Source organism: Prunus persica, chromosome G2, assembly GCF_000346465.2.
Source record: "Prunus persica cultivar Lovell chromosome G2, Prunus_persica_NCBIv2, whole genome shotgun sequence".
NCBI lineage: Eukaryota > Viridiplantae > Streptophyta > Magnoliopsida > Rosales > Rosaceae > Prunus > Prunus persica.
In genome coordinates, this window is record NC_034010.1 from 5,951,071 (window position 1) to 5,974,290 (window position 23,220).

Here is a 23,220-nt window from a genome sequence, read left to right on the forward strand (position 1 = left end):
TTTTCCCCCCCCCCCCCCCCCACAAAGTAATATGCATTGATCTTTGTTTGTCGGAGTATAAATTTTCTTCTCCCACCAATTAAATATTATGTATTTATTGTTCATGTGATTTCTACTGTTTAATGCCTTGAAATTGAGTTTCACTATGGTTCTTTCTAGGCACTGGAGTGCTTGGTGCGACTAGCTTCTGTTAGACGTTCTTTGTTCACAAATGATGCCGCCCGTTCTAAGTTTTTGGCCCATTTAATGACAGGAACCAAAGAAATCCTACAAACTGGGCAAGGTGTCCCTTTTCTGTTGCCGTTTGTTTGTAATGTATCTTGTACTCTAATGATGATGAATGGAAAATAATTTGTTTGTGTACATTTTTGGTAATTATTAGATATAATACTTATTAGAAACTTACTGTATATGTATATATTTTATAAACTTATAGATATTATTTTGTTTTCCCCTTTTGCTTTTTCACGCTTTTGCATGAAAAACTATGGACGGGGCTAGGATTTGTATCTATATCAATGATTTGAAGGCGCGCATCAGGCACGCTTCACTGCAAGGTGCATTCCCTATGCATCAGAGAGCCAAATGCAGAGCCCAAGGTAAAGGAGGCACTGTCAAGGCGCGATTTGTGCGTGATGGAGGTGCAAAGAGGCGCTGCGCGTCTGCACTCGCCGCGTGTCTGTTTCTCCCCCAACAGCTTATATCTGGGCAGATATGAGCCATATCTGACCAGAGAGATGAGGGAGCAACCAGACGACGTCGACGCCAGTGAGAGATGCTGGAGGGGGATGGGGTTGGTGAAAAGCAGAGAAGAATAGGGCTAGTGAAACATAGTGTTTCACTTATGGGCTGGTATTTTAATAAGTTTCTCTTATGGTCCCAGCCCATATAATTTACATGACCCAATTTTTATTTATCTCAGCGATACGTTTTATATCAATGCATATGACCCAAATATATATACATTTTGTTATAATAATAATAGGGATTAAGGCATTAAACGCAGCGAGACTTATGCCTCGTGAGGGTTTCCATAAAATGCCTCGCGAGGGTTTCCATAAAACGCCTTGCTTTATGCCTTAGTATAATAAAACATTGATCTATATTTTACTTTTTCCAAGTTTTGGACACTTGTCAGCTATTGAGCTAATACTGTAAATGACTGGCCCGAAATCTGATTGGTTAATTTAAGAATTTTATGTTTCATCTGTTGGGTTTTGGTTTGTAACGATTTGTTTGGAATGAAATCAGGTCTTGCTGATCATGATAATTACCATGAATATTGTCGTCTTCTGGGACGTTTCCGAGTGAATTATCTGGTAAATCTTATTCTTTTTGGTAATTTTGACATCAGGCTTTTTCTTTGGTAAGAAATACCCAAGAGTTATTTTTGGTATCTCTGGTTAATCATATAACTTTTAACTACGTATGTGTGTGTATGTATATTTGTAGTTTACATTTTATTTTCGATATTTATTTGAGTAAACTGTTGAAATTCAATCTACCCGCTAACCCTTTTTTCTTAGAACTGTTAAAAACAGCCAGTTTCCCCTTACTGTCAAATGCATCACATTTCATCCAATTTGCTGTTAAAAAGGCGTCTCATGTGACACTTCAATCATTAAAAACATAATTTTTTTGGAAGAAAATGAAGAAAAAAAGAAGGAAAAAAGAAGAAGCACCCACCCTATTCTCCTCAGCTTCGAGCCTCCAACCCCTTCTTCTCCCACCCATACCCACCACCCCATCCCTCAGCTCAGCCAAACCAGCCCACTACCTCTCTCTGATATTAATTCGGTGGTGGGTTGTGGGGTTTCAAAGAATAAGAAGAAATGGGTTGGGGTTTGGGTGGTGGCTGCGTTGGTGATGATGGACCCATGGGTGGGGGTGGTGGCTTCGTGGGTTGGGGTGGTGATGGTGATGAAGTCATGGTGTTCCTGAGATGGAATTTGAGGCAGGGAGGAAGGGAAGAGAGAGAAGGCTGCAGGAGTGGTGCTGGGTACATGATATTCTTTAACGGAAAATGTGAGGAAATTCAACAGTAGTGGGTAGATTGGGTAATTTCATTGTTTAAGGGTATTCTAAGAAAAAAAGGTTAAGGGGCATATCCAAAATTAGCTACAACTTCAGGGGGGATTTCGACAGTTTACTCTTATCTGTTTTGATGTACAATGATTATCTTCAGGGGGTTATTGTTGTGATGATTTTGTACCTTGAAAAGGTGAATTTTGATGTGAGATTGTGTAGATAGCTTGTAATTTCTCGTGCTGATTATGAATTTCTTTTTCTGGCATGTAAATCTTGCATTGAGTTGATCACCTTTTTGCTCATGCTCATTGAATTTCTAAAATCTGTTGCAGTTGTCAGAGCTTGTGAATGTGGAAGGCTATAGTGACTGGATTCGTTTAGTAGCAGAGTTCACATTAAAGTCTTTGCAATCCTGGAAGGTTGACTGGCTTTCGTCCCTTTATTTTAAGCATTACCCAAAGATTTGATAACCTGCTATAGCTCAGTTAGGCAGAGCACCTTGTCTACACGGGCGGTTTGATAACCTGCTACTAATTCTTCTTCTGTGTTTCCAACTGATGCATTGCTCTTGCTTTTGCTATAAAGTCAAAAATTTCGTTCGATAAATATTACTTGTCCTAGTGTGTTTATAGCGCCTGGTGGCCAGAACTAATTATCTGGATTAAAAAATTGCAATTTGAATTACTGACAAACTTTTTCTTCTTGCCAGTGGGCTAGCAGCAGTGTATACTACCTTTTAGGACTATGGTCTAGATTGGTGACATCTGTACCATACTTGAAAGGCGATGCACCCAGCTTGCTTGATGAATTTGTGCCAAAAATTACCGAAGGTTTCATCACATCAAGATTTAATTCCGTTCAGGTACACACCAAAAGCTTCTCTGGGTCAATATTATAATTTCACTTTCAAAGTTGAGACATAACTCTCTCTTTCTTCTGTTACTATTTACAGGATGGGTCGCCAGATGATCTTTCTGAGAACCCATTAGACAATGTTGAACTTCTTCAGGATCAGCTGGATTGTTTTCCTTACCTCTGTAGATTCCAGGTATGCGCTTGTCTCTTTTTCAGTTTCAAGAAAATATTGTTTTGCAAATTGTTAAATGATTATTTTTGTATATAGAATTGCATTTAAATATGTCTCCTGACATTGACATGTGGAACTGATTTGTTTTTGTTAAAATTGGCTCTGTAACCACCTTTCTTTGGATTGCAGTATGAAAGCAGTAGTTTGTATATAATAAACATAGTGGAGCCTATTCTGCAAATATACACGGTATGAGCATTTATAGTGAAGGATGCCTTTTGGAAATTAAAAAGAAAAATTTGTTGACTTCATGTTTTTGATAAATTCTTTTGAATTAAATAGGAAAGAGCTCGAGTGCAGACCAGTGATAACAGTGACCTCTCTGTTATTGAAGCCAAACTTGCTTGGATTGTTCATATTGTTGCTGCAATTCTTAAGATAAAACAATGTACTGGGTGCAGGTAAAGAAAACAAAACTACTTTTCCAATCTAAAGAAAAACTACATTTCTTCCTTTTCTTCATTTATCTTTTCTCTTCAATGCAGAGTGTACCATGGTATTGTTACAACAATATTTTTTTTTAATGGTTTTACATTTTTCCTGTGCAGTGCTGAGTCACAAGAAGTACTTGATGCGGAACTTTCGGCTCGTATCTTGCAATTAATAAATGTCACTGACAGTGGGGTACACAGCCAGGTACAGCAGCAGGAATGACTACCTTTCAAAATTTTAGATTTGAAGTGAATATTTACCTTCTAATGCTACATTATTCTTATCTTTCTCTGCCTAATTTGGTGCTTTTTCGTGTCATGGTTTGATATAAAATTAATCTTACCTTCAAATTCTAGGATACAGATACAGAAACAAAATAGTATTTATTATGAAACTAGAATATAGTTTATATTTTCTGGAAAAAGAAAAAGTAACTAGCGTACCCCTTGGTTCCATTGCATTATGCATTAATTACCACACATTAAATAAGCAACCTCGCTTGTATTTACACTGTTTATTGCAGGCGGGTTAATTGGGTTATTCTTCAGTCACCTTCTTTCTGAAAAGTATGTCTTTTTGCAGTGGAAATAAGGCAAGAAATTAGCTGTCTTTTGAGTACTTTGGTTAGAGAGAAATAGGAGAATCTTCGAGAACTATAGTGGGGATGTAGAAGAGAATTCTTGGAAAAGAGTCAGGTTTTGGGCATCCTTATGGGCTTCTCTTTCTCTAGCTTTTAGATCTTTCATTTCTGTAATTGTACTAGATTGGGGTGCTGTTGTAGGATAGCTTTTAAAGTTTGTATTACAATGTATGAAGTATATGTTTGAGATTTAATTTTTGTTAGGGCTGTATCAATTTGATGGTGGACTTCTGGTTCACTAAGTTTTGTATTGTAATTTTAGATCTTTAATAAAACTTTGTTTCTCTTAAAAAAAAAAAAATCCTAATAAGGATGCAACTTGTAACATTGTTCACATTTCTTTACTTTTTTTTAATCGCTCTGTCATTTGGCAGAGATATGGTGAAATAAGCAAGCAAAGACTTGATCGTGCAATCCTTACCTTCTTTCAACATTTTCGGAAGTCTTATGTGGGTGATCAGGCCATGCATTCTTCGAAGGTAATTAATTTTTCCCTTCCGTTCTTTAAAGTTTATGTTAACATTGCGCTTGAAGCTTCTCCTTTTGTTGCAGCAGTTATATGCCCGCCTTTCTGAGCTTCTTGGACTTCATGATCATCTTTTAATGTTAAATGCAATTGTTGGCAAGATTGCTACAAACCTGAAATGTTATACTGAGGTGAAATAGTTTTCATCCTTTGCTTATGTTAGATACTTTTCTTCATTCTGTTTTGCATTTTAATCCTTGCCTATTCTCAGAGTGAGGAGGTCATTGGTCACACCCTGAGTTTATTTTTGGAGCTGGCATCTGGGTTAGTTTTGTTATTTCAGTATTTGGTTTAGAGCATTGGAGTTGCTTGTTGATTTTAGAGAACCTCATTTCCCATAATGGTGCTTACTTAATGTACAACTATAATTCTTTTGGCAGATACATGACTGGAAAGCTACTTTTGAAGTTGGATACTGTCAAATTTATAGTTGCCAATCACACTGTAAACCCAGATCTGAGATGTCTTTCTTTTACATTTACAGCTTTGATTTGAAAATCTTGAGTCTCTTGTCTGAAAAGTTCTCATCTTGAATGTCTCTTTTCAGAGGGAGCACTTCCCATTTCTAGAAGAGTATAGATGTTCTCGCAGCAGAACAACTTTCTTTTACACAATTGGTTGGCTAATATTCATGGAAGACAGCCCTGTGAAATTTAAATCTTCCATGGATCCACTTCTGCAAGTAATCTCTCTCTCTCTCTCTCTCTCTCTCTCTCACACACACACACACACACACACACACAAATTTTGCTTACGTGCATGCTGTATAATCTGCACATGTTTTCTTGCACTCTTCTTTAAAATACTTGACCGTACTGATTTTAGTGTTAAGTTCGCTATTGGTTATCAATGTGTGGTTTTCTTTCTCATAATAGAAGATAATTTACAAACCTGCTATACAGTCATTTGAATAAGAATGAATTTTATTAATGAAAGTGAAAACCAGAACAATGAACTTGAACAAGGGGTCCAGCTATCAAGAAAATATAGAATAACAGCTAACTTAAAATGGTATTTCCTGAACCCTAGCAGAAACGGAAATCCCGGACCTTATCCCACAATAAACCCATTTCTACCTCACATTTGTTTTAATTTCTAAAAAAATTCCTCTTGGTCCTCTTTGTTTATTAGTCATTGTTGCTTGAGTTCTTTGAAGAAAGATTGTTGCTATTTGTGTATTGCCAACGTTAATTATTTTTGTAGGGTTTAATTTTAGTTACTCATGTACTATATGTGGTATTTTAGGTTTTCATCAATCTGGAATCAACTCCTGATTCAATGTTTCGTACTGATGCTGTAAAGTATGCGTTAATTGGGCTGATGAGAGACCTTAGGGGAATTGCCATGGCCACAAATAGGTAAATACTTCTTCATTTTTTGAATTGAATAACATAATATTTTTCTTATGCTCTTCTCTTTGAATATCTTCAGTCGCAGAACTTATGGGCTTCTGTTTGATTGGTTGTACCCCGCACACATGCCGCTTCTTTTGAAAGGCATTTTGCACTGGTCTGATACACCAGAGGTAAAGGATATGTTAACTTATTCCTTTATCGAGAAATTCAACAGAGTTCTAATGTCTTAAGTGGTAAAGCCAACAATGAATTATCTAAACTTTCATACTTTGGAACTGAACCATTAGTACTAATTAAGGATTTCCACATTTTCAGAAAGATTTTATTAAAATTAAATAAATAAATGTCTTGTGAAGCAAATGCAAAAGCCTGTTTCTTGTTCAACAACCCCTTTGCATTTTATCTTGTAGCTTGTTGATCAGGTAGAATTAAATACTTATCTCTTGATATCATTGTTTTCTTCCAGTCCTGTACAAATCTCTCTCTGTATTATGTGCGTGTCCAGCTACATTTGGTTCCTTATTTATTTCTTCCAAAGTTAGTGGTTATTCTTTTCTCAAATTTTCAGTACTTAATGCTGCAGGTGACCACCCCTTTACTGAAATTCATGGCTGAGTTTGTACTGAACAAAGCCCAACGTTTGACTTTTGACTCATCTTCTCCTAATGGCATACTTCTTTTCCGAGAAGTCAGTAAATTGATTGTTGCTTATGGGTCAAGGATTTTGTCTCTCCCAAATGTTGCTGATATATATGCCTTCAAATACAAGGGAATATGGATTTCTTTAACTATTCTCACGAGAGGTGAGACCATGAACCTATTGTTTCTTGTAACAGTAATGTGGGTTTAAGAAAGGCATGTTAAGGGTGAGACCATGAAATATTGATTGAATCATGGGCGACCTTAACAATTTCATTTATTCAATGGGAAGTTTAACCCGTGAGTTGTGGTCCAGTGGTTGGGGTTGGGGGACTTGTTGGGGAACTGCCTGTTTGGGGTTCAAAACTCACTGAGGTACCTATCTTGCAATTATTGCTAGAGTTTCCTTGCCCCCCAAATATCGTAGGGTTCGGCAGGTGGGCCCCAGTTTGGAAGCTGACAAAGTGGAGTTTTGGTTTGTCAAAAAAAAGAAAAAAGAAAGGAAGTTTAGAGATGGAAAGACTGAACATGCATCGATGTTTTATGTATGTAAATTCTTAAAAGAAATATGATTACTCAAAAAAATAATGTGACCGTAACAAAGACAAGCTAAAGAGTCGATGAAGATAATTGGAGAAACCCCATCAATTCGTGTAGTTCAACAAATAAGCTCGAAGTGAATAAATTGGAGATACTATAAGAAAACTGATGTTTAGATTTTGTTTTTCATTTCTGTTATTTGCCTCTATGTTTTAATAAGAGCATCTCAACTTTTTCTTCTTCTTCTATTACTGCTATTCTTTTCAAATTGAAAACAGGAGACAACAAAATAAAGTTCTCTTTCAGAGTTGTACATTCAATTTAAATTTTTTTTTTCTAGGACAGATTTGCAAATACTAGTTTTTAGCTAGAAATGCTGTAGTGGCTGTTTCCCTGCTTTTCTGGTTGAATATTAAAACAAATAAATAAATAGCTTGTAGAAATGTTATGTTATGAACTGATTGTATTGTGTTGCCAAATAACAGCTCTTGCTGGAAATTATGTCAACTTTGGGGTGTTTGAGCTATATGGTGATAGAGCTCTTTCTGATGCACTTGATATCGCACTGAAGATGACATTATCAATTCCTTTGGCTGATATATTGGCATTCCGTAAGGTACACGAACTTTTGTTGCGAGTCTTCTTTCGACATCTTTTAGTTTTGAATACCTGGTTGGATATTTTAACTAGAATCATATGATTTTGAATGTCTGCTTGTTTGTGTGCATACTCCATCTTCTAAGTTTGATTTTGTGGGTACTACTTGTTTTTTGTGTGTGTGTGTGTGTGTGGTGCAGAATATGAGATTCTAGTTAATAAGGAAATTCTGAGGAATTGGAATTTGTTGTGAATCATTCAAAGTGGACCAACTTAGTATTACTTTAAATGATTGTAAATGAAGTTGGAACGTGCTTGAACTTCAGCCAAATTAGGTGTTTCAGTCATTCTGACACCAAAACCCGGTATAGGGTGTATCCTTCGACCATTTTGTTGAAATTACATCGACACCTAGTTTTTTATGCTGGAAATTGTGGAAGAAAGCCTCAGAGTCCATCAAATTTCAGTGGAAATTTTGGAGGCTAATTTAAATTATAATAACAATGGCTGGAAAGTGGAAATAGATGTGCCATGCAATCCCTCGATCTCCTAAACAAATACCTTGGAATTAATCTTGTACAGGCTGGTCACAAGACTCTGCCACACCTCCAACAAGTCACCCTCAGCCATTTCCCAACAATTATCTTCAGAGAATATGAATATGCTACAGTCTTGAATTATGATGTATTTCATATAGGTTGTAAGGTTAACCACAGTTTCTGGAACAAACTATAAATTAAGAATTAATAAAACATAAGAAACAAAAAAAATAGTTCCTTCTATTTGTCCGAAGAAAAAATGGGAAATGAGAAAATGCTGTTGTTTGAAAAGCATGGTTCTGAACTTCTAGTCCTTGCTGAAAATTTTATCACGTGAATGCTTTTTTTATACCTTAAACATGCCAGGCTCTTTAGTTTTCTTTTGGATTGAGTTTTTTCTCTTGCCTGAAATTTGTAGGAAGATATTTATTTAGATTTTCTTCTATGTGCAGCTGACAAGGGCCTACTTTGCGTTCTTGGAGGTTTTATTCAACAGCCATATAGTTTATATACTGAATCTGGATACCACTACTTTTATGCATATAGTTGGATCCCTTGAATCTGGGCTTAAAGGTCTAGATACAAGTATTTCATCACAGGTACGTGTTCTGCCAAGTTCTATGGGCAGAGGAACTCTTCTATCATTATCTGCATGTCTCAAATTTTTGACTCCAATTGTTGTCAGAAAATAACTTGTTAGCGAACATTTTTTGCAATTTTTTCTTAGTTTTTGTTCAGAACTAGAAGATCAGTCATAGAAAAATGTGTCCAAGTGAAAAGAAAACTAGTCTGAAATGTAGAAAATAACTTTTGCTTCTCAAGAGCACAAGTCTGGTTTTGGAATAAGATTAAACGTTCCATTGCCACCAGTTCTACTCCCTCAAGTCCAATTTCTTGCCTAACCCTCGGCAGTCTTTGGCAACTTTCAACAGGTTACCAGCCAGTCAGTGGCAACGCCTCAGATGATCAATGGCTAGTGACTGCTAATACCCGTGTTAACCCCCAACCAGCCAACACTGTAGTAGTAGAAATCTGGGTATTGGAACTGAAATAGAATAGTAATTTTAATTTGGAAAACAAATGTCAAAATTACTAATTCATTCCACCGAATAAAGTTTCCGGCAAGCAATTGTTGTCCCAAAAAAAAAAAAAAGGAATCTCAAGTAGAAATGTGCTTATACCAACTGACCAATTACTTTTCTTCATCCGCGATCATATTTTTCATTATTTTCATTATTCAATCCTAAAATTTACCTTTTGCGCTAGTGTGCATCTGCTGTTGATAATTTGGCTGCTTTCTACTTCAACAACATCACCATGGGTGAGGCGCCCACATTGCCTACTGCTGTCAATCTTGCTCGTCACATTTCAGACTGCCCCAATTTGTTTCCAGAAGTAAGTGGGGATCTGTACGTTGTTGCTCTAATATCTGGGTTATATTACGCTTTGTGCTTCGTTAAGAGGATATGCATTTCTTTTGGCATTGAGCTCCAATATTTAAGTGTTTGCCCTTGTCTCACATAATAACTTGAGGAAATGCGTAAATACAATTGACTTGTATACATATGTTTTGCATTTTTTTAGTTCAATTAGTCCCATGTCTGGATGTCTGTGAATCAAGTGTTTGTGTGCCTCACTGTTAAGAGGACGAGGTCTAGATGTATATATGCTCTTGTGGACTTCGGGTTGGGTTTTGTTTGGGAATTAGGTGGTTATAGTTTGGTATTCAGAATGGAAAACTTTTTTTTTTCCTTGTTACAGAGCTGAATAGAATCTTGAAAGTTGAAAGTCTGTAATTTACAATATTGAAAAAGGTTGGTATTCAGAATAGCATTTTGTGTGAATTATGTGCTGTCAATGATGATTATAATTTTTGGTCTCGTGTCAAACTTCTGCATGAAATCACTTGCATACCCATGTATATGAAGTGAATTGAATACGCTCACTCTTTCTTTAGGTTTCCAAACTTTGATGACTTTTATTTTTTTGTTCCTCCATGATTACTCAATTTCTTAGGTTTTATTAATAATCTGATTGTTTTTTTCTTTTATATGTAAAGATACTGAAGACGCTATTTGAGATTGTTTTATTCGAGGACTGTGGCAACCAGTGGAGTCTCAGCAGACCAATGCTCAGCTTGATACTTATTAGTGAGCAGGTGATACTTTTACTTGAGTGCATGTGTGACTTTTAATTTTCGTATTTTACCATGTTCAAAACTTTTAGCCCCACACACACAACACGTGCGTGCAACATCAGTTTCTTAAATGCCCCTTATTGGTCAGTTCATTCTACCTTCATCGGAACACTATTCAATTTTCTTTTCTCTGCGTGTGTAGGTGTGTGTGTTTGTGTGATACTTTTATTTGAGCGAATGTGTGGCTTTTTACTTTCATATTTTGCCTTGCTCAAATCTATAGCCACAAACACAACAGGAATGCGTGCAACATTGTTTCTTAAATGCCCCTTATTAATCAGTTCATCCTATCTTCATCTGATACACTATTCAATTTCCTGTTCTGTGTGATACTTTTATTCGTGTGCATGTGTGGCCTTTTACTTTCGTAGTTTACCTTGTTCAAATCTTTAGCCACAGAAACAACACGTAATGTGCAACGTCGGCTTCTTAAATGCTCCTTATCAATGGGTTCATTCTACCTTCATCTGATACACTATTCAATTTCGTGCTGTGTGTGCGTATGTGCTTGTACTTTTCTTCTGCCAATTGAAAAGAATGTTTTCTTTTCTCTATTCAGCTTTTAGTACATTTCTTGGAAACAGAGCAGATCTCTCTCTCTCTCTCTCTCTCTCTCTCTCTCTCTCTCTCTCTCTCTCTCTCTCTTAACTGTTAATCTGGAAGGATCTGCCTATTATGTATAGTACTCTCCTCCACTGTGCATTTGATAATGTAAGAACATATTCAAATGTTGTACGTTTGCCTTGTGTCTTAACAGTATTTGTACAGTATTTATAGTCTTTAACCTTTCTCTGTTCTCATGGCCTTCCTGACCAACAAAAGGATGCTCTTCCTTTGCGTTTCCATAGAGAAGTTGCATGTTTGAATTCAATTCCTTTTATGTTTTTGTTCAACTTATTGTGGTGGGCCAACTTTGTTAATTCTTCTTGTATCAGCATGGCCAAATTAACTGAAACCCCAAACTGCTTGGGTTGTCTTTGATAAAGTTTTAGTTTTGTTTTTCATGAGAGAGAAAGAGAGGAAGAAAGAGAAAGAAGCGAGGAAGAGTGATGGGAGAATAGATAGAAAGAAAACCAAAAACCAAAAACCAAAAACTTCACCGAAAGGGATTTGGATTGATGGTCCCAACCTTTTCACTTATCCTATGTTACTTTATATTTTACTGAAAGATGGTCTTTAACTTGCAGATGTTCTCTGATTTGAAAGTTCGGATCTTGGCTTCACAGGTTAGTTGTGCCTTACACTATTTTAAAGTGTTTGAGTAACAATGAATTTAAAATTGAAATATATATTTTTTTCGAACAAAAAAAGTGCTAAATCACAGCCAAATCATCTTTTCAAGTCTTATACGTGTATTTTAGTGATAGGGAGAGAAAGATGTGATGTTGCAGACTGTAATTTGGACGATTGATCAGTTTAACTTCTTCGTGAATGTGTTTTCACAGTCTAGCAACACAAGCATTTGTCATGCGATATAAATATGACAAGAGATAGTATTCTAGAATCCTATGTATCTTTTCAAATTATTGTCACCTGTACATGACTCTTTTTGCATTGACCTGCAGCCAGCAGATCAACATCAGCGGCTTTCACAGTGTTTTGACAAGCTTATGGCAGATGTTACCAGAAGCTTGGATTCAAAGAACAGGGACAAGTTTACCCAAAACCTGACAGTATTCAGGCATGAGTTTCATGTGAAGTAACTCTAGTATTCCAGAACATGAATTGTACGTGCTGAAGATGTTAGAAGAATATTTTGCTGCATACTTCTAGTCGTAAACGTGGAGTCTCTGGTATTGGGAGAAGGGCTTTCTCTAGTTAGAAATAGAATCTCTGGTGGTGAGAGAAAGGGAAGCATATTTTTTGAAGTTCATGGGTTGGTGGAACTGGAAGGGGCATTACAAATTTTCTTGTGGTGGCCGTATGGGTATCACTATAAGGTTTGCCGTACTGGTGGTTTGTAGAAGATAGTGGTGGGTTTGACATGTAGTTTAAAATGGCCAGTTCTAATATTAGTAAATCAATTCTTTTGAAAAAGAAAAAAGCCAAAAAAAAAAAAACATGGTGTACATCTCCTCAAGTTTATGTTTAGGGATGGATCAGTTGTAAGCCTGTACATTAACCTTTACATATTCTTTGTATTTGTTGATAATAGGAAAGAAAGGAAAAAGATTTAAATGTTTGTTATAGTCTCTTGGGCTTCTCTTTTCTTGGCTCTTTTTGGTTTCACCTGGAATTCCTACCTAGAATTAGAAGGGGGGTTTGCAGGCCAGACATCAAGCACATTTGACAATTTTGTCTGCACCAAGAGTTGATTCTAATATCATCTAAAACTTTTAAATGTTCTATTTCTCTTGTTTTTCTTTCTGTTCTTATATTCTGAAAACGGAAAGGGCAAAAGCCGAACTTTGATTATCGGTGCAGAGGTAAATGCTCTAGAAGGCAGCTAAGGCTCATTAATTTCTCTTGTTTAACTTAAATTACGTTGACATATGAACTTCGATTAAATGGCCGTTTGAAATCAACTCAGGTTGATTGATATTCAATTCATTCAGGATTTTCTAGAACCTGGAACGTTTTCTATAATTTGTCTTCTAACCTTACCATGATTTAGCAATTGTTTCATGTTCTTCGACATATAATCCAACAAGCATAAAAGTAACAAGTTAAGCAACTGTTTATTGTATGTGTATTATTTACCTAGAAACATAATTTATGGTGAATAAAAGCTAAAAAAAGGAGTGTCATTCAACGGAAGAGTGCCAAGAGCTCATACATAATACCAATTGTTCAGATCCTCACGGGTAGAACTTGCTTTTAAAAACCAGCTTTGTTCAAGAACTCTTAAACAATTATTAGATAAGGCTTTAAAAAAAAAAAAAAAATCTTGAGTTCTAACAGTTTAAGGAGGTGTGAGAGACGCTTGATTTGAGTCTGACTGCGTGTGTTTTAACCAATCAGTCTTTCACTTGGAAGGCGTTCAAGCAAACTATGATGATGAGGGTTTAGGGTAAACTCATGCGAAACTCATGCATGATCATAATTTATCACGCATGCCTAACACAAGAGAGTTTAGGCGTTCAAGTAACATCTGCCATAAGCTTGTCGTCATAGGTTGAAAAATATTATCTTACAACATCCGAAGAGCTATCAAAGAAGGAACATGATTAAACCAAACAAAAAGATAAGGAAAATTGATGACCATAAGTAGCAAAAGCATCAGCGGCCACCATATTGCTCAAGAAGACTTCTTGTACATACGAAACTCAACGAGAACATGTAACCCATTTGTTTTGACCAAAATACCCTTCAAAAGTGGTCATGCACCACCTCGTTTGTCTACTGTTATAATGGGGTTATTATTGCAAGTGACCCATTGGTGTAGTGGTTTAGAAGAAAAAAAAGATCTTGGTTTGAGTCCCTGCATGGGCGTTTGCGAGTTTATTGAATTTTGACCCTTTTCAATATGAGAGGCCCCAAAAAAAAAAAATTAATAATGAATTTGTTATAAATGTAGAGAGAAAATGGAGAGAATTGGAATAGAGAGGAGAGACTGATTTTCTCATTCATGATCTGTTTTTGTTCATTATACAAGCAGGAAGGGGGGGATTATTTATAGGTCTTCAAGGGGGCATTTTGGGGACTCCACTATTACAACACTCCCCCTTGGAGACCACAAATGATACAGAATACGTCTCGTTAAAAACCTTGCCAGTAAAAACCGAGTGGAACAAAAACTGGTCAAAGGGAAAAAAAAAGTACATAATCATGTGTAACATAAAATTCTGTGTATATTGACGCGCGTGCGACACTGCCTCGTTAAAACCTTGCCAGGAAAAACCCAGTGGGATAAAAACCCGAACGAAGGAAAAAGAGTACGGTGTTTGAAGATCTTTATTGATGGTGCGCTCCCCCTGATGCTTGGCAAAAATATCTTTAAGTCATGCTGTTGATCACCTTTCTAAATATCACTGCTTCTGTGAGTCAATTTTGAGCGACACTGCCTCGTTAAAACCTTACTAGGAAAAACCCAGTGGGATAAAAACCTGGATGAAGGAAAAAGAATACAGTGTATGAAGGTGTTATATTAAAACCATGCTCCCCCTGATGAATATGTCCCCCTGAAAAATTTAGGACTAGCTTTTGTCCAGTAAGCGACCATAAAAATTTTCATAGTATACCCTAAACCTTTGAGCGACACTGCCTCGTTAAAACCTTACCAGGAAAAACCCAGTGGGATAAAAACCTGGATGAAGGAAAAAGAGTACAGTGTGGAGCTGAGCTCTATCTGGTCTAGTATACTTCCGGAAAATCCTTAAAGTGTCCAACGGATAATCCTCATAAAAATGCTTCAATACTTTCTTAGTATAAGTAAGAATCTCGTTGGCATAATGCTCGATCCTTAAGTCGAGACAAATATTTCGTGAATTTTGCAGAATCTTTAATGTGTTGCAATCACATTATAATCAATGTACTCACTGAGGTAATTTTATGCATATTAATATTGAGTACAAATTTTGTGCTTCAAGCACATGTCCTTTAGGGACTTGCTTTATGCAATGTCAATCCTCTCAACGGATTTTGTCTAAAAAGGGATTAAACTTTATAACACATTATATAGCTTTAACCCAGCTATTTATACATCTTTAGGGAGTCGCTTCTGGCGATATGCTCTGTGCATTTAATAACCCTTAAAGATAATATGTTGGTCTCCGTAATTGTGTAATAAGGGGGGGGGGGGGGGGGCACAATTGAATCTGTAAATATGGAGAAAACCCAACATTCCTTGTTTCTGCCAGAAACAGTGTGTCATACAAAGTAGGTATATTCCCTTTTATTCCGAACACCCAAGTATAAATTCAGTATTAACAAATTTTGGGGTTCGTATTGTGGGTTTGTTCTTTCACGTTCATTCTCATTTATAATGGAATTACCTCGTTCCATTTTGGCTAATGATATTGTCGACATTTAATAATTGAACGTGGTTCCAATCAACACAGCCCATTGATGATTTGAGTAGCTACTCCAAAAACAAAAAATTGTCATTCATCAATTCATGATCAAAAATTGTCATTCATCAATTCATGATCCCACCATTCTCATTTGCATGCGCATGCATCAATTATAAGCATTTCTTTGCTTTTGGGTACCCAAGCCACTTCAGGGGGCTTTTATTATGTGAGAATGTGGATTATAACCTCCAATGGAGCGTTATTTTACATAGGGCGTGGAAAATCTCCATTTAGGGAGTTGGAACATTTAGAACCCATATATCTGTCATGCTGCAGGCATGACCCAGATTAATACATACATGTCAATTAATTTCTGGGACTTTAACCCATATAATTTGCTACGCATTAGGCGTGCATAATATCAATATTGACATGTCGAAGGATTGTCCTTTCGGGACTTCAATCCATATCATTTGCTACGCAACAGGCGTGCACCCATATATCTGTCATGCTGCAGGCTTGCCACAGATTAATACATACATGTCAATTAATTTCTGGGACTTTAACCCATATTATGGGTGACAGGACCCGACCCAATTTTCGCTTTGAAATTCGAGCCAAGTCCTGTGCGTGTCCGACACCTGGTGAATGTCGAGCACAAAAGACCTTTTTACCCTTTTCGTTTCAAAATTCTTTTAAAATGTCCCTTAGACTTCTGTCGAAAATTCGGCAGAGTTTCCCCTGAATTTTGACCAAACCCAAAGTTTTCCACCTGTTAAACAATCAATTAAATCCACACCAACTGCCAGAATATCTCAAATAACAGATCTCAACTCCAGTTTTTCAGTTTCAACTAGATATCAGAGCATTTTCTAAAGTTTACAGAGTTCCAAGGGCTTTTCTACAAAACTCTACCTGATTTGATGGCGCGGAAGCTAGGAATGGCCCGGTGGTGGATCCTGCGCACTTCTACGGCCTGGGGGCGAAAAACATGTTGAAAATGTGAGTGGACAAAAAGAATGTTCTCAAACTAGTTTATAAACATAATAACCCCCGTAGTCAAAATAATTATGTATGTAAATCTAAAGTTCATCGGCAATCAAATATATAAAGCATGTAAATCAACAGGTATATGTATATGTATATATATATATAGATAATAAACGGCACGAATGTTAAGAAGACTGATATAAAATTTTCTGAAAACAATAATTTCATAAAACACTGAAATTCCTTTAAAAGTACCACCTAGAAGTACCCCTGTAAGTCCGTCAATTCCCCTGGCAGGTCTCGGGCGCCACACAGTCTACCCGAGCCGCAAACTGGCGAAATCAGAGCACTATGATCAGCCTGATCCGCCGGCAGGTCTCGATGACACCAAGTCGACTCGAGCCGCTCTGGCAAGATACAGGGGACCGTAGTCAGCCTGATCCGCAATCCTGGCAGGTCTCGGGGACACAGAGTCAGCCGAGCCGCAATCCTGGCAGGTCTCGGGACACCAAGTCTGCCGAGCCGCAAATCCTGGCACTCACGGTCCGAGCGTCCCCGAAACTCGTGAGGCAAAGTCAAGTGCACTGACGTAACTGAAATCAGACTGGATGTCCATAGACATCGGTCCGACTGTGGGTAATCACCAAAGATAAATGGGTACACGGTGGTTTTAAAATAAACTATTTTAAGAAAAATCTAATAACTCACTGCATCTCGGTAAATCTGAAGCTTTGCTGCTATCTCCTCTGGTAAAGTTCTCAAACTCTGCTTTTTATATTACTAGAGCTTCAGAAATTAAGCATCACGTAGATCAAAGTACTAAACCGTACAAATCATGCTTAAGGGAAACAGTTCATAAAACTTATCCAAATAAACTCATTTATAAAAGCTTATTTATATAAAATCAATATAAAATCATTTAAGTAAACTTGTTTATATAAATCATTTATATAAAATCATTCATGAAAGAAAGTCCACTCACTGATGGTCCGAGCTAACTAGACCCTTTGAAGGTCCCTCCTGCGGGTCGCTTGGACCTCTTGTGCCTGATTAACCATGAATAGTAAATCAATAAACTGATGAATAAAAAGAATTTAAATTAAACACCCTGCCCCCGGCTCCTAAAAGTACGTTCACTCGTTTCAAGTTACTCCTATGTCTACATTAGCTTTTTAGGCTCTTAGATCAGTTTTGGAAGACCCGATGCTTAACTAAGCGATAAACCACCAGACCGGCCGATCCGGGACCTCGTGGGTCCACGGTCTCCGATGGCCAATCTGGGCTTCTCTAAAGGTTCCTCATAAAGAAGGAACCATGTTCCGCGAATTCGGTCTGAAACGGACGGTCGGATTGGCCAGAATCGCGTTATCGCTTAAAATCCAAACCCTAGCCCCAGGGTTCGCGATTTCGGAGTATCCGGGATCCGATTCACAATCCGTCGAATCCTACACGATCATGGAATCATGTAGACCGACATATCCAAAATTCAGTGCGATCCGACGATTAGACGACATTGCACCCAAGGATCGTGCGATATGGAAAATCCGTTCGGGGCTCAAACGGACTCCGAATCGAGATCCGCGAAATCCTACGCGCTCGTGACTACACGAGGATCTCAAAACTGCCCAGAGTTACTCCACCACCTTCGCCCACGCGCCGCCACACGCGCGGGCAGATTGGGTGTCCAAAGCGATTATGGGTTGCCGAAAAAAACTCGGAACCAAGACTCCAAACTCCTATCCTAGGTAAAACACCCCATTTGGAGTCACTTTTGTTCTTGGACATACCCCAAAACGTGACCAGAAACAGTAGTTTTAGGCGGCCGAAGTTTCGGCCAGAATTCAAGTCGAAAATTGATCGCTTTAGAGCTAAAATCGATCGAAACCCATACACCCATCAGCTAGAACACGAAAAATAGCTGAGAAACCATACCTTACTCGATCGATTTGGTGAGAAACGAAGGAGAAATTCGAGCTGGAAAATCGGGTGGACTCGGACGAAGCTCCGTCGGAAAACATGGTTTTCCGATCAGCTCAGGGCGGCCCAAGGGTGGAGGTCGGTCAGGTTTTGACGGCGAGAGGGAGGTGGACCCGATGGTACCCACGGAGGAGATCAGCTCGGCCTGTGGTGGCCGGGCCGTCGCCGAGAAGGCGAAGGGTCGCACGGCCAAGTCGCGCGGAAGGAGAGAGAGAGGAGAGAGAGAGAACTGACGAGGGAGAGGAGAGAGAGGGGTATAAAAATCTGACTTTTTGACCAAATTACCGTTTTGCCCTTTGCGGTTTTTAGACCATATCTTCTTCGTTACAGCTCCGATCCGGGTCTACTCCGTGTCCACGAACTCGTTTCGCCGTGCTCTACGCAATGGCGTAAGCGGAATGCCCAAATTCTTTCTCGACTAAAAAGTCAATTTTCCCCCTATTAAATAATGCGAGGGCAAAATAGTCTTTTCGCTAGAAGATATTTTCTTTACTTTTTAGATATTTTATTTCTTTTTAGATATTTTGTTTTGGGTTCTTACAATGGGACTTTAACCCATATAATTTACTACGCATTAGGCGTGCATAATATCAGTATTGACATGTCAAAGGATTGTCCTTTCGGGACTTCAATCCATATCATTTGCTACGCAACAGGCGTGCATAATATTGATCATTGCTATACCCATATTTTGTTCTTATGGGACTTTAATCTGTGGCAGTGTATTATCAATGTATCCAACTTACAATCTGTAAAATTTGCATTAATAATTCATGGATACATACAAACCATTCTTTTGGAACGGACTTATCTTCCCATTTTGTTACCTTTCAAGATAAAATATCAAATAAGTATATAAGCAAAAAATAACACAAGTATTGCTTACATCCTTAGGTGGGAGAAACTTTTCTCAAGTATCATTCAAGCTTGTATCGGCCCAGTAAATGTAGCGCTTGATGATCTAGTTATATCCTGCAATAGTAAAATCACAACTCTTTTCTCTGTCAAAAACAAATAATCCTCAGAGAGTTACAAAAAGAGAAAAAATGTAAAAAGAGAAGGTAAGCAATCAGGGAAGGAAGCTGGTGGGAGCAGACAATAAGCTCTCATATCTCCTAGTCTAGAAGGACTTCCGGAGGTTAAAGCATAAGATCGCCTTCATAGTTCCCTAATGCAGCGAAAACGTGATCAGGGATAGTCTCGCTTCCTAAATGGATGATCAGAGATAGTCTTGCTTCTCGGGCATATTGAGTGCTCACTGATAAGAAAAATAAGTAGATATCGCATAACTAGGTATAGAGTAAACTGGATGTCTTCTGCAAAGAAAATTTCGTTAGTAACACATTTATACACAAATACAATGAATAGGTAGAACCGGTGAATTTCAAATTAACCATAGGAAAATTGCGAGATTCTCGGGATACTTTTTGAAAAAATAGCTCCGTGAAATCCGCAAAGCAAGATCGGATTTTGACGAAAATAATACTTTGAAAACGCCGAAAGTGCCGACAAACATTAATGGAGGCCACGTGAAGTTTTGGAATCTGGGAAAGAAAATATGGGGATCCGAAAAGATGTTGGGATTCTGAAAAGACTGTAGCCATATTTCCTTCTATAGATATTGCTTTTGCAAAACTTGATTGGAGCAACTGCGTTTCAACTTAACTTCCTTCATTTGCTGAAACTCTAGTTTTATTAAGGCTTTCTTTGAAACCTTCTTAAAAATGGCCTCCTCTTCTTCCTGCCCAAATTATTTCAATTTAAATGATACTCCCACAACAACCAGTGACGCCCAAGTTTGGCGTCCATCCTTTGTATCCAAAAATCGTCATCTCACAGTTAATGATTCTGTGATGATGAATGATGCTACTGCTGTCATAGTAGCTAGGAATTGCATTACTCCAATGGATGAAATGTTGTTGACAGGGAGATCAGAGGAAGAGGCTATTGATGACTCAATGGCTTTTAGCATTCAGAGTGTTGTTTCTGTTTCTAACATGGCTGATCGTTTGCGTGCCAGAGCAAACGAGGTTGAGAATTTAACAACTGAGAATTCGTCTCTCCAAAGAATGCTTCATGAGTCTCAACAGGAGGTTGAGAAACTTGAATGAGAGAATAATGCCTTGTTGAAACTGGTGAGTTCGTATTCTGTTGATACACTGAGAAGGCTAGACATGCTGCAGGTCTCCAATGAAAGAATTTTGGGAGACCATGAGAGGCTCATGGCTAAGCTTAAGAGGCGTCGTCCTCTTCCTTCAGAGGCTTCCAGAACATAATGTATGTTTATAGATTTTACAGGACCTGCACCTTCATTGCAGGAAAAAATCTATCTGTTGTATGTTCCTGCTATAATAATTGCGCACGTTCTTAAAATTTGCACCTGTAGTTTTTACGTCTTTTCAAAATGACGGTTTGGAACCTTGTGCCTTATAGGTTCAAATAACCATATCGACTCTCCCAAATTTCATATTTCAACGTATGGTAGCCCGGAACTTTTGGCCTGGGCTAAACACAAACTCAGAATTTATTTGCCCTTTTCAAAATGGACGTGAAATATGAATTGAGTAAAAGCCACGCTAATATCTCATATATTTGGGTTCATGAGCTTCCGGCCCAGATATAACAAAATATGTGGGGAGCCTCAATTCATCATTTTCTTATGCCAAAGAGATATGTGGCGTACTACAATTTGCAATAATACCTCAAGGGTTGTCCATTTAATTGTTGGAACTTCAGGTTCTCAACACTGTTAGATTTTGAACTTCAGGCCAAAATCACATATTCTCATGGTATGGACATTCAATCCCCGTAGATTTTGAACTTCGGGCCAAAATCACATATTCTCATGGTATGGACATTTTTACAATTTTCTGTACATATTTCTGGACTTCAAGCCCTTACATAATTGTCCATATTTTTGAGGAACTTCTGGCATCTCATTTAATTGCTCATCCATGAGTTTAAGGAACTGCAGGTTCCAGTACATTTGCCAGTACAGTTATCATCCATGTGTACGGCATTATGAACCAATACGGTACTGTTACATCATTAAGGAACTCCAGGTCCTTATTTACATGTCAGGGATCAAGGACCCTCAAGTCCGATCACATGTTTACAAATATAGTACCGGAGAGACTGCCAGCTCTCATATTAACATCATCATCAAGGATCTGCAAGTCCTGATGTAATTGTATGATGAGGATCAAGGAACTTCTGGTCCTGATCTGCTTACTGTAAAAAGAAAAACTCATCATACAGCACATTTAATCCATAAAATAAATTGCTGGTAAATAAATTACTGGTATGGACGATAAACCCGCACCATACATTTAAATAAAAGTAAAGGCGTGGACGATAAACCCGCACCACCCTTTTAAATAAATGTAAATGTGCGGTAATTTAAATTCATAAATTAAACGTGCGTGTATGGGCACTAATTCTGCTCCATACTTTTAAATGAAAGTAAAGGCGTGGACGATAAACCCGCACCACCCTTTTAAATAAATGTAAATGTGCGGTAATTTAAATTCATAAATTAAACGTGCGTGTATGGGCACTAATTCTGCTCCATACTTTTAAATGAAAGTAAAGGTGTGGACGATAAACCCGCACCACCCTTTTAAATAAATACTGTTGTATGGGTAATAAACCTACACCATACAGTAAATAAAATAAATGTGCGGTAAAGTAAATTTGCAGTAAAGTAAATTTCATAAAGTAAAGTGTTAGTATTAGTAACGGTCTCCCACTGATAATATGTTTAGTATTACCAAAGGGTCCATTTTTGTTAATGGTTAGTAAAAGAAAAGCAGATAAATATAATAGGAAATAATAGGGAAGATAAGGGAGCAGAAAACTTATCGCTTATTCTTTCACTTATGCCCTTGCTGAGTGATCCTTTTTTTTTTTTAATTTTTATTTTATATTATTTAATTATTCTTTCTTTCGTTCGGTGGGTTTGCTTTTCTTTATCGGTGGGAATCTCATCATTTTGGCATCCCCTCATTTCAACCTTCAGGAATTCCAGAGGAGAAAGATATAATTGCAGAGGAGGTGATAAAGCAGATGAAAACGCCTGTGACTTTGTTGAACATAACGAGCTTGTCAGAATATAGAATAGATGGCCATCCATCTATATACGGGAATCAACGCTCGGGCATACAAGATTGCAATCATTGGTGTCTTCCTGGCATTCCTGATGTCTGGAATGAATTATTATATCTTCATTTGCAGTCACTGACACAGTGAACAGCTTTCTGTTTATCAAATTCTTTCATGTAAGGCCACAAAGCAACTTCGCCAAACACAGACCCAGATAATCACCCACGGCTTCTCGCACAACCCCCAAAACTAATTACAGCATGCTCCGAACTGGAGCAAATGGCGTATGCCCACAAAGTCTTCGATGGAATTCCGGACCCGAACTTTGCTTTATGGAATGCAATGTTCAGCCCATCTGACTTTCTCTTCACTACAAACCCAAATGGGTCTGAGATGTTGTTGAAGATCAGCTCAGAGTCAGAGTACTCTGCGATGGAGACGTCCTGTCCAGTGGCCAGGTGGACTGAGTCGTGTTCATGTTCTCCTCGCTGCCTTCGACGGCCACGATCACGCATCCGTTTGATTTTCTTTGTGCTGATTTGTGGGCATCTTTGGCTTGAGGTCTCGCATGACTGCCATGGTCGGGAGGGATTTTGTGTTGCGAAGTGGAGAGATGTTTT

The 23,220-nt window shown here is 37.9% G+C and overlaps 1 protein-coding gene and 1 long non-coding RNA gene across 8 annotated transcripts in view; one reads left to right on the forward strand and one right to left on the reverse strand.

Annotated features, from left to right (window-relative positions):
• The window catches only part of LOC18786869 (exportin-7), a 24,507-nt gene extending 11,581 nt beyond the window's left edge, over window positions 1-12,926 (forward strand). For 3 of the 6 annotated variants that reach the window (XM_020556190.1, XM_020556189.1, XM_020556188.1), the window contains 22 exons: window positions 160-283; window positions 1,252-1,319; window positions 2,361-2,447; window positions 2,738-2,890; window positions 2,981-3,076; window positions 3,245-3,304; window positions 3,398-3,516; window positions 3,664-3,751; window positions 4,562-4,666; window positions 4,740-4,844; window positions 4,925-4,977; window positions 5,094-5,157; window positions 5,261-5,395; window positions 5,959-6,071; window positions 6,145-6,238; window positions 6,652-6,871; window positions 7,733-7,863; window positions 8,836-8,982; window positions 9,650-9,778; window positions 10,443-10,541; window positions 11,768-11,806; window positions 12,146-12,926. In XM_020556190.1, coding sequence (XP_020411779.1) covers window positions 160-283; window positions 1,252-1,319; window positions 2,361-2,447; window positions 2,738-2,890; window positions 2,981-3,076; window positions 3,245-3,304; window positions 3,398-3,516; window positions 3,664-3,751; window positions 4,562-4,666; window positions 4,740-4,844; window positions 4,925-4,977; window positions 5,094-5,157; window positions 5,261-5,395; window positions 5,959-6,071; window positions 6,145-6,238; window positions 6,652-6,871; window positions 7,733-7,863; window positions 8,836-8,982; window positions 9,650-9,778; window positions 10,443-10,541; window positions 11,768-11,806; window positions 12,146-12,283 — 2,367 coding nt within the window. In that variant the 3' untranslated portion in view covers window positions 12,284-12,926. Of the gene's footprint in view, window positions 1-159; window positions 284-1,251; window positions 1,320-1,527; window positions 2,222-2,360; window positions 2,448-2,737; window positions 2,891-2,980; window positions 3,077-3,244; window positions 3,305-3,397; window positions 3,517-3,663; window positions 3,752-4,561; window positions 4,667-4,739; window positions 4,845-4,924; window positions 4,978-5,093; window positions 5,158-5,260; window positions 5,396-5,958; window positions 6,072-6,144; window positions 6,239-6,651; window positions 6,872-7,732; window positions 7,864-8,835; window positions 8,983-9,649; window positions 9,779-10,442; window positions 10,542-11,767; window positions 11,807-12,145 lie in introns of those variants that run through there. The other 3 variants (XM_020556191.1, XM_007220260.2, XM_020556192.1) reach the window with 2 other exon arrangements.
• On the reverse strand, window positions 16,316-18,721 carry LOC109947001. 2 transcript variants are annotated; one of them, XR_002270001.1, is made up of 3 exons: window positions 18,455-18,721; window positions 17,505-17,568; window positions 16,316-16,508 (listed from the first exon to the last, which is right to left on the reverse strand). It is a non-coding gene; the product is annotated as an uncharacterized LOC109947001 (long non-coding RNA). The 2 variants fall into 2 exon arrangements; XR_002270002.1 differs by lacking the exon at window positions 16,316-16,508 and adding an exon at window positions 17,041-17,287.